Source organism: Bidens hawaiensis, unplaced genomic scaffold (assembly GCF_021521415.1).
Source record: "Bidens hawaiensis isolate Kalapana, Puna unplaced genomic scaffold, B.hawaiensis_p1.1 tig00005681_1, whole genome shotgun sequence".
NCBI classification, from domain to species: Eukaryota; Viridiplantae; Streptophyta; class Magnoliopsida; order Asterales; family Asteraceae; genus Bidens; species Bidens hawaiensis.
The window spans coordinates 756,640-767,396 of record NW_027491371.1 but is presented as its reverse complement, the minus strand read 5'-3'; the positions used below and the strand labels follow the sequence as shown (position 1 = coordinate 767,396).

General features: G+C 38.4%; 1 protein-coding gene across 1 annotated transcript; it reads left to right on the top strand.

Moving 5' to 3' along the window:
* Window positions 1-244: 244 nt before the first annotated feature.
* LOC143630516 (YDG domain-containing protein At5g47150-like) lies at window positions 245-1,302 on the top strand. Its single transcript, XM_077099510.1, has one exon. The coding sequence runs from the start codon at window positions 245-247 to the stop codon at window positions 1,178-1,180; it is 936 nt and encodes a 311-aa protein (XP_076955625.1). The 3' UTR covers window positions 1,181-1,302.
* The last annotated feature ends 9,455 nt before the right edge of the window (window positions 1,303-10,757 follow it).

Genomic DNA, 10,757 nt, shown 5'->3' with positions numbered 1-10,757 from the left:
GTTTTTTTTTAATTTAATTTTGGCCTTTAAGAGTGATTACGAGGTGTTAATAGTTCATCATTAAGTGATGATTATAAGTTTATAACCGGCCTCTTGATTTGTTACACTGTATTTACTACTCTTAAATCGTGTCCTATAAATACGCATACACATATATAATAGATCGTGTCCACTATGGTCTATTAATACGCATACACATCTAAACCTGCAGGTACTCCTACTTGTTTACAACTTTAAACAAAGAATGGTGGTTCCTAGTAAACGATCATCGGTGCAAGCAGTTCGTCGTTGTGGAATCAACAAAGCAGACACAAAGCCAATGAAGAAGCAGCTTCACTCAAAGCCTGTTGAACCCACCAAATTCAACACCTCAAAACCATCTCCTAAGGTTAATAAGCTTGACCAAAAACCGAATGGTTTAAGGAAATCTTATTATTTGGGGTTAAGAACTCGTAAAGTTAAATTCTATGATCCCTTTAGTGAAGTTCAAAGTTCAGAAGACAAACCCGTTATCGTGTCGCAAAACGAAGACATCAAACGTAAAAATATCCAACACGCGATGGCGGTTTTCGATGAGGTTTATGAACAGTTTTGCCAAGAGAATAAAACCAAGCCAAAAAGTGAATGTATTATGCCATATAGAGTATCTATAGAAGTTGCTAAAATTGTTAAGAAAAAATTGAAATGGGTGGACCCCGGAAAGGTAATGGGCCCGGTTTGTGGCGTTCGGATTGGGGATAAGTTCAAATACCGGTCACAACTTAAGATGATTGGTCTTCACGGTCAACCACAATCGGGGATCGATTATGTTAATGTTAATGGAAACAATGTGGCTATAAGTATCGTGGATGCGCACCGTTATTCTAACGAAAGTGAATCTAGTGACACGCTTGTTTATTCTGGTGAAGGGGGGAATTGTGTGATCGGGTCTAAATCACCACCCGAAGATCAAAAGCTTAGAAAGGGTAATTTGGCTTTGAAGATTAGTATGTATATGAAAACAAAGGTTCGGGTTATTAGGAAAGTTGAAGGGGCTAAGAGATATGTGTTTGTGTATGATGGTTTGTATATTGTGGACAATTATACAAAAGAGAAGAGTGAAAAGGGAAAGAATATGTACAAGTTTCATTTGAAGAGATTGCCAGGTCAGCCTTTGCTTCACAAGATGCTGAAATGGTAGTTACACCATGTATGTCTATATATCTTGTTTTAAATTATGAGTAGTCACTGCTTTAGAATCTTATTAAGGGTAGCTTAGATTCCTAACATAGAATCTTTATATTTCTGCATGTAATCCTTTTTAGTGTATCCTAGCTTCGCTAGGATCTATTGAGTGTTTACCTTTTTATGTTCTCGGTTGGTTTTTTCTCTTGTTATATAACATGAATTTTCTTGTTTGTACATGTTTTCTTATTATGATCATGGAAACCGGTTAGTGAAGGTTGGTATCAGCACTTGGTACCTTGTATTGGTACCGTATCGATAGATTCAATATGGTATTTGGTTTTCCAAAAATTCGGTATCGGTATTTTTGAAACCAGTATGATACCGATCTCATCTAGGCCCAACTAGTACCGTAACGCCGTGTAGTAAGGCAAGTTGTTATCCAAGAAGGTAATGGTTGTGGCACCAATTTTAATTCTTTCATTGTTGCTAATAAGCAAATTTCGGTGTCGATTATCACGTGTGTTTAAATTATTGTTAACGTGAAAGTTATGATACATGAGAAAACAAGATACGTTAGTTTAAATCATTCTTGATGGGAAAATTATAATTTACCTAACAAAAGTGGATTCTTGACTCTCAGACTCCGTATGTCATAAGATCGAGCACTTGCAATTGTGTGTTTGGGGCTTCACGAACAGTTGAAGTGGCATTTGTTTTGGGGAATTATGGATTCACATTTATGTAGACAAACGTATGGTGGTTCACATTTTTATCTTCCATTTCCATTAAAAAGTTTTTAGTTAATATAAATGACACAGATATATGATTGGTTTACAGATAACTTATTTAGAAACCAAATAACTTATCTCAATCACGATTGATGATGGTTTTAATGAAATGATTGTATTTAATTTGAAGGTATTAATTCCAAGTTTTGTAAGCTAAGCACTATCAAAATATAATACCTGTGATTTCTCTCGTCTCTTCTATCTTTTTCTAACACAATTAATTCCAAAAAAATCCATATGCAATAAAGGTCGTTTGATTCATAGAATTATTTTGAAAAAAATTGAATTCTTAAAAAGAATTAGAATTTGGGGGTATTGTGTTTGTAAATTCATAAAAGGATTAGAGAATTAGTGGATGAAGATGGAGGGAGATATGGTAATTGGCATTGAAATTCTATTAAGGTAGTGATAGGTGGCGTTTGATATATAGTATACTCGTTTATTATCTTGTCTATTTTATTCTCTTTAAAACATCCTAAATTTATTCCATTCATCTCTCTTTTTTTTCATTTTATCCTCTCTTTCACCCTACTCATCTCCACCACCTTCCCACTATTACCATCGATCACCAACACCACTACCATCCACCACCAATGTCACCTCCACCACCCACCACCATCGTCGTCACCGACCACCGCCACCCACCACCATCACCAACCACAACCACCATCACCGCCACCCACCATCACCACAACCTACCCACCACCTCCCGCTACCACCACCACTAACACCCACCACCTCCCCCGTCATTACCGCCAACCACCACCGTTACTGACCTCCAACCACCATCACCGACCGCCTCCCACTCTCGCCACCACCACCACCCACTACATTTACCACCGCTTACCGCCAATTTTATTTTATTTCTTTTTTTTCATGCCCAACAACATTAATTAATTGTACATTTCATTCATATTTTTGTACATGATAATTAAACAAGACAATAAAATGATAATGATTTATTTCATTCTCTTATCCATTCCATTTCTTCGTTTATTTCATTACCTCATACCAAACAGGCCCTTAGATTCCAAAGCATTATGAAATACCAATCATTTGTCAACCTAACATTAAAATTCAAGGGAATTAATAACAAATTCATCCTAATTCCAAATGATTTTGCAAACCAAACTACTCCTAAGGGCCATATGCAATGGGACTTGACTATCAAGTGATCAACTGATGTGGCAAGAAAGATGGGTGACATAGCACCATGACACAACTTAATTTGAGGAATTGCCGACATACAATATTATTAAGCGGTGAAATCTAATACCTGTAGTGTCTTTCATTTGTTGAAATTCTCGCTCCACATCACCAACTATTCACAAATAGTTGTCGATTAATGCAAAAATGACGTATAAACAAACTTCATCATATATGGGATGTTTAGAAAAATAATCATGTAGTAAAGCTTGGATAGTTTTATTCAAAGTTGCCATTAATTTTTAATTTTAAAATTTATTTATATATGAGAAATCTGCATTTTGTCTCCCTGGTTTATATCGTCGTGCGATGGGTTAACTCTTGAAAACGATTTTGCGAACTTTTGGCCCCTATGTTTCTCCGGCGGGTTCTTCTGACTCCTACCGTCAGTTGACTTTTCTTTGACCTGTTAAAAATTGTTGAAATGACCAATTTACCCCTATATCTTCATCTTCATCATTTAACCCAAAAATGATGAACTCCTTTCTTCATCTTCATCCTTTAACCCAGAAATTGATGAATTCCTTCATCGTCTTCAATCAACAACCCAAAAACACAACTCTAATCAACAACAACCCAACAATCCAAAGAACCCTAAAAGTTGCAGGTCTTTCTTAATCACATTCACCATAACCCTATCCGTCACACCCACCACCCACCGGAGAATCCTCCACCACCCATTTTTTCCGGCAAACACAACCACACCGCCGCCGCAGACTTCTGACAACCCATTTTTTCACGAAACCCCAAGTCAACAAACCCCATATCAACCACCACCGCCGCCGCCGGCAGTTCAGCGACCCACCCAATGGCTCCGGCGCTGACGAAAAAGTCTGGGTACGGTCACCGCCATGGCTCAGATCTGTAATATGAAGATCATACAGATATTTATATCATCTTATTTATCATCATCATCATAACATTTTCATTCACAAACAAACACACAGTCACACATATATGTATGTACTGAGAGAAAGAGAGATTGAGAACTAGGTTGAAGATGATGATAATGAAAGAGAGAGATATGTATGTACTGAGAGAAAGAGAGATTCAAAGAATAATAATAATAATAATAATAAAACAAGAATAATAATAATAATAAAAATCAAGATATTGAAAACCTACAAGAATCTTGGTGGTTGTTTAAAAATCAAGATTCAAGAATAATAATAATAAAACAAGAGTTGGTGCTTGATTGATTGATGGACAAGAGAGAGAGAGAGAGAGATGAAGGTAATGAGTGTGTGATGCAGATCTTGAAATTATTATTATTATTATTATTAAGAGATGATTACCAAAATGCCCTTGGCATCCGTCAGTCAATTGATGGTAGGAGTCAGAAGAACCCGTCGGAGAAACATAGGGGCCCAAAGTTCGCAAAATCTTTTTCAGGGGTTAACCCATCGCGCGACGATATAAACCAGGGAGACAATGCAGATGTCTCTTCATATATTTTAATTTGCTTGAGAGTTCGCGACTCTTTTTATCTTGTTCCTTCCGTCAGGGCAGTACAATAATCGGTTCGGTTTCTACATGTCACCAAAACCGATGACCAAAGTTCAGTTTTTTGGAAAATCCACCATCGAAATCAATATTCGTTTTGGTCATTTCGGTTAAAATGTCGGTTTTTGTTTCTTTTTGTATGACGGTTAATATTTTGGAAACCCTTTTTCTAGTGAACCACGATGATGCCAAGTGTTCGTGGCGTTTTTGTATGTGTTACCAGCGGTACGTTCAAAATTAGAGTAGAGGGTAACGGAGATGATCACACTAGCGAATGTTCCGATTTCTTGTATGTAAAAAAAGTAAACGTCGATTAGAAAATAGTTTTAGTTAGACCTTTTGTATACCTTATGACTTGTCACATCACTTTTCTAAATCTATGTGAAAATCTTTTTGATCATGCAGGGAAATAGAATATATCGGTAATATATAAATGTCTTTCTAAATCTTTGATAAAACCACTTCATTGAATTTAAAGTTACAACTTGTTAACTTATTTAATTATTATATAATACAATTAAAAAATTTGGTGCCGCGAAGTCCCGGTTGGGCCACTTTGCGGCATCATACTGGTCCTTTTTGGTTTGTTTAGTTGCGGTCCGATCAAATGTCAATTTTGTATTTTGTTTTGTTTTGGTTTAGCTTCGATATCGTACCAAACGTGATGAGAATCGAACAATTCGACTAGACTTAACGCGTTTTGTTTTCGTTTCAGTATCGTACCAAACGTGACGAAAACAAACCGGATGTCGATTTTTTTTAGTTCTGGTACCATAACGAACGTGACAGATCACCAACCGAATTTGCGTAGACTCACCACCTCAACGCCCGGGATCGACAAAGGTCAGGGTTTTACCAACGGTCAAGTTTTACCGGCTGACGCTATCTCAATGGTCCTACTCAAATTTTATTATTTTATTTTGGTTTAGTTCCGGTACAATAACACACCTAAACAAAACTGACCGAATTCGCGTTGACTTACCGCTCAACATTTGCGACCGATAACACTTGGGTTTTATCATTGCCCGGATTTTACTGACCTGCCCCGGCGCAACGCGCCGGTTAAAACACTAGTTTATTACAAAAGCTAGAAATACATGATGTTAGTTAGGCCATGGGTCATGAGCGGGCACTGATTTGATCGTGAACACCAATATCACCTATCTGCGATTAGGGGCGCGAAGTCCTGGGTCGAGCCGGACCGTGGGGCTAAAAATAGCCGTTGGACATGGGTTGCTCAAAAGGAGCCGTTGGGCTTGAGATTTTTTTTAAAGTTTTTTTTTTATTTTTAATTACAAACCCTACCACTACCTTCAAAAATGAAAACCCCATTTTATAAAAATAACACACCAATCTCACTCCATTTCTTTCTACTATTATTTCCAAAACCTCTCTAAATCTCTCAAATTTATAACCATGTCATGTTCGGGTTGGGTAATTTATGTTTTATTTTTCCTTTTTATTTATGTTTTAATGAAATTGAAATGTTTTAATTTAGTATTTTTGTGTTTACCAAAAAAAAATCAATCAAGTCCCGGATCAACTGGACCACTACACCCAGATGGGCTTGATAATGTTTCAACCTACGTGTCGGATTTGTATTGGATTACTTGGGATGAGATCAAACCCCATTACCCTTAGCCTTAGCGGGACGATGTCTCAGCTTTCAATGCTAAAAGTAATAGGTTGGAGTCCTAAAAAATACAAGAAAATTTGCTATTAAAGAAATACATGATATTGAGGTACAAGCTATGAATAGATATTGAAATTGCTTAAAATTATAGATGGTTTGTTTCGGTTCGGTTAACCAAAGGAAATAACCAAAACCGTAACTGATCTCCAGTTTATTCGGGCTAATTTAATTTCGATAAATTTGGTTTTCGATTCGATTTTGTCAGTTATTGGTTTGGTTTTGATTTTGACGGTTCAGTTTGCTCACCCCTGATCCCAACTGTTAATCAATACTCTCACGCCTACTGCCTCCTCTCCCACCACCACCACCACCACCACACACCCTGCTCATGACCAACGAGCGGTTTTCCCATGGGTGTGATGATGTGATCTACGTGGAGCTCTCTACCACACCTAACCCTTTTCATAGCATACAATCGAGTATTTAAATTCTAATGTTTAATGATTGCTCATTTTGAATATATAGTGTCTGTAGATTACCCTAGTATTAGTTTCAACTTCCAAGGCATTATTACAAATACCCGAGTTTGAATAAAATTTGGGAAATTAGAACATGTTTTTTTTTTTTTTTCTTTTTTGAACGACCAACAAAATTTTATTAAAAACGTAAGCATGAACCCGAACACACTAAAACGACAACCCCTAAGATACAACCAAAAACAAAACAACAAAACCTATACAGGCCACCGAATACACCCATTACACCTGAAAATACATGTTCATTCTATGTAGTTTAACTAAAATACCGGTTTCAGTTCAAAATACATATATTTTTTCTTTTTTAATTCATTAGTTTTGTGTAAGTATCGGTAAAATCCATCTTGTTAACGCCGTTAAATAAACAATATGTTGCTTTTTAATTCATTCTCTTAATACACATAATGCATGCAAACATCGTTTAAATACAAGTAGACAATTAGAATCATAATAGGAAACTAAAACAAACTATTCTTATCTCTAAATAAATAAATAAAGGAGATAAATGAAACAACTTGAATTTGAACTTCGAATTCCATTACCCCCCCTCAAGCTGGAGTGTGCCGATCCCGAGCACCCAGCTTGTCTAGCAGAATCCGTAATTGTTGTCCACCTAGAGACTTAGTGAAAATATCAGCAATCTACTGCTTTGTACCAATATGAAAAGGAGATATATCTTTGGATTCAACCCTTTCTCGAACGAAATAACAGTCCATCTCAACATGTTTCGTACGTTCATGGAAAACTGGATTATTAGCAATGTGTTTCGCTGCAAGATTATCACAGTACAGAGGAGTAGGATCTGTAAGTAAACTTGAAAATCTTTCAACAACCACCTCACCCATAACACTTCACTTACTGTGCTACCCATGGCTCGGTACTCTGCTTCGGCTGAAGAACGAGAAACTACAGATTGCTTTTTAGTCATCCATGACACCGGAGCACCTCCCATCATTAACAAATAATCTGTTCGTGACCGACGTGTATAAGGACAACCCAACCAATCAGCGTCACAATAGGCAACTAAGTTCAAATCTCCTTTTCTCGGTAAGAAAATACCCTGACCTGGTGTAGACTTTAAGTATCGAAGGATACGAATAGCTGCCTCCATATGCTCTTCCCGTGGATCATAAACAAATTGACTCAGAATATTAGTCGGATAAGCTATATCGGGTCTAGTAGCTTGTAAATATAACAGTCTTCCTATTAACCTTCGATATTGTGAAGCGTCAGTTCTTTCGCTCTCATTACATTGATCAAGCCTTAAATTTTGTTCCATTGGAAACGAACTAGGACGACAACCCATTTGCCCACTGTCTTCAAGAATATCTAAAGCGTATTTTCGTTGACTTAGATCCATACCACAAGATGACCTAGTGTCACACCCGGCCCTGAACGGCGGAAACAGTCGGGCGCGCGCGAGTGGGGATTGATAATTAAGCACGGGCCATTGCAAACATTCAAAGTAAGATTTTCATTGCGCATGAAATGTTTAATACAAATACATTACATTGTTTAAAAATTACATAAAAACATCCAAGTATAAAAACTGTTGAAGATTTCCACGCCATATCCCCTTGCGCGGCGGGAACAACCACGCGCATCGAAGGGATAGAACTAAAATCTTCCAAAAAGCTAGTTTTAGATGTTCAGAGTGAGGTGCTCTAAGTGTGACTCCATGCGCTACCTAGTTATCTCCTGAAAGACACGTAAAACATTTGAATCAGTATAAACTGAGTGAGTTCACAAGTTTTAGTAACTTGATAAATCGTATTGCATCATAGTCTTGGCGAAAATCATATTGAAACACATTTCTGATTTCATGTCTAAACATATGCTTGATAAGCCGTATGAAAACATAGATCTGACAACATATTTCTGATAGAACCGTTCCGCGGGTTACGCGCGAACGTTTCTGGAAAACGTGCTCGTCCATGCAAAGTGGCGCTACCACTACGAGCTAAAATAATGTACTACCGTCCCGCGGGTTACGCGTAGACATTTCTGAAAAACCGTGCTCGTCTGTGTAAGTGGCGCTGCCACTACGAGCGAATAATACCGTCCCGCGGGTTACGCGCGGACGTTGTGCCGGAAAACAAGGCGCTCGTCCATGCAAAGAGGTGCGACCCCTACGAGCGGACTCAATCCCATAGTACTGCCCCATGACCATACTAGGCACTCGTCCATGCAAAGAGGTGTGACCCCTACGAGTGGGTGGATCAAACCAGCAGTCCCTACCCTTAGAGTTCCAATGGTAAAGTGATCACTTACTCGAATTCTGGCGCACATACATCGTAAACCATAGATAACCGTTTGCATTGCTCATCATGAAACATAATTTAAACACATAATCGCTTGCATAGCTTGTAAGTATACCATGATAAATCGTAATTTAAGTACGTGTCCCTCGCCCCGAAAACAGTTTAAAAACAGTGAAAATAGTGAAAATAGGGGCTGTGAGACTCACCTGTGGTTTTTGTTAAGGGATTAATCGAGATTCGGGTTTTCTTGGTGTTGGCCTCGGAATTGAAGGTCTAGAATACGATTAAATAACAAGAAGTATATATATTAAGATCAAGAAATAGGAGAATATAAGGGTTGGAAAGTAGATCTCAAGGTTATAATCTCGGCTTACCTAGTAACAGGATCGGAAATGAAAACAACGGATGCTCGGGAGATGATTAGTGCAAGTTTGCAGTTCTTAAGAGAGAAGTTTGAAGTGTGTTTGGGTGATAATTTGGGTTACATATTTATAGGCAAGATCCAGGGAACACAATCCCTTGCTTTAGGGGATTGTAATCTTTTCATATCTAGGTGTAATGATGATAAAGTATGGAAATTATTATTATTTATTTAAAAGTGGAGGTGATTGGTCCTAGGGAGTGGATAAAGGATTCTGATTTGATTTAGACAGGACATGCAGGCCTGTGGTTGGTGAGAGTAGGGTGGCTGACAGTTGACTTTTTATGCTACAGTATGCTTTTTCAGATGCTTTTGTCAGTGTACAGTTAAAAAGTAGAAATCTCTGAAACACGCTACTGTTTCCTTTTGGGCGGGAATAATCCCCTTATATCTGGAGATTAGGCTAAGTGTTCTGTGCGTATAGCTTTGTGCGCATAGCTTTCTGCGTGAAGGACATTTCTTTGCTGCGGGTAGGTACGTAACCTTCTCGCAGTTAGGGACATTGAGTTTCATTTGTAGATTCTCCAGGTGGTCTTGGTATTTCAACATAGTGATCAGTCATGTTGAAGTCAATTCCATCTTGGAGCTTCAGACAAACTAACTCTCAATGTTCCCGCCATGCGGGGAGGTTAGTTCCCCTTCCGCACGCGCATAAACGATTTGGGATGCACCCGCCTTAGCATCATGCGGGACGGTCAACCCATTAGACAACTTAAAGTTAAGTTACATGAAAACATAAAGCCAAAACATTCGCGCATGGCGCATATAACATATGCCCACGCTGGTTCTTACATCGCGCGCTCGCGCAGGGCGCACATAACGTGCCCGCGCTGACTAACATAGCGCGCTCGCGCAGGGCGCACATAACATGCCCGCGCTGATTCTAATTTAGCGCGCATAATATTCACAATCACCTAATTATTAGGTTGATTACTTAGTTTATAGGATTGGGAAAATTACCGGGTGTCACATTTTCCCCCTGTTAAGAGAATTTCGTCCCGAAATTTAGGAGACGTCGCTGGCAGAAGCCATACTCTGAAAGAGGTGTGGGTATTTCTTGCGTATTTGATATTCTCTTTCCCAAGTGAATTCAGGCCCACGCCTTGAGTTCCATTGAACCTTTACTAACTTGATTCTGCTTCTGCGTAACTTTTGTTCTTTCCAATCGGTTACTGCTATAGGTTCTTCTACGAAGTGCAGTTGTTTGTTGATGTGAATCTCTTCCAACGGCAAAATCAACGT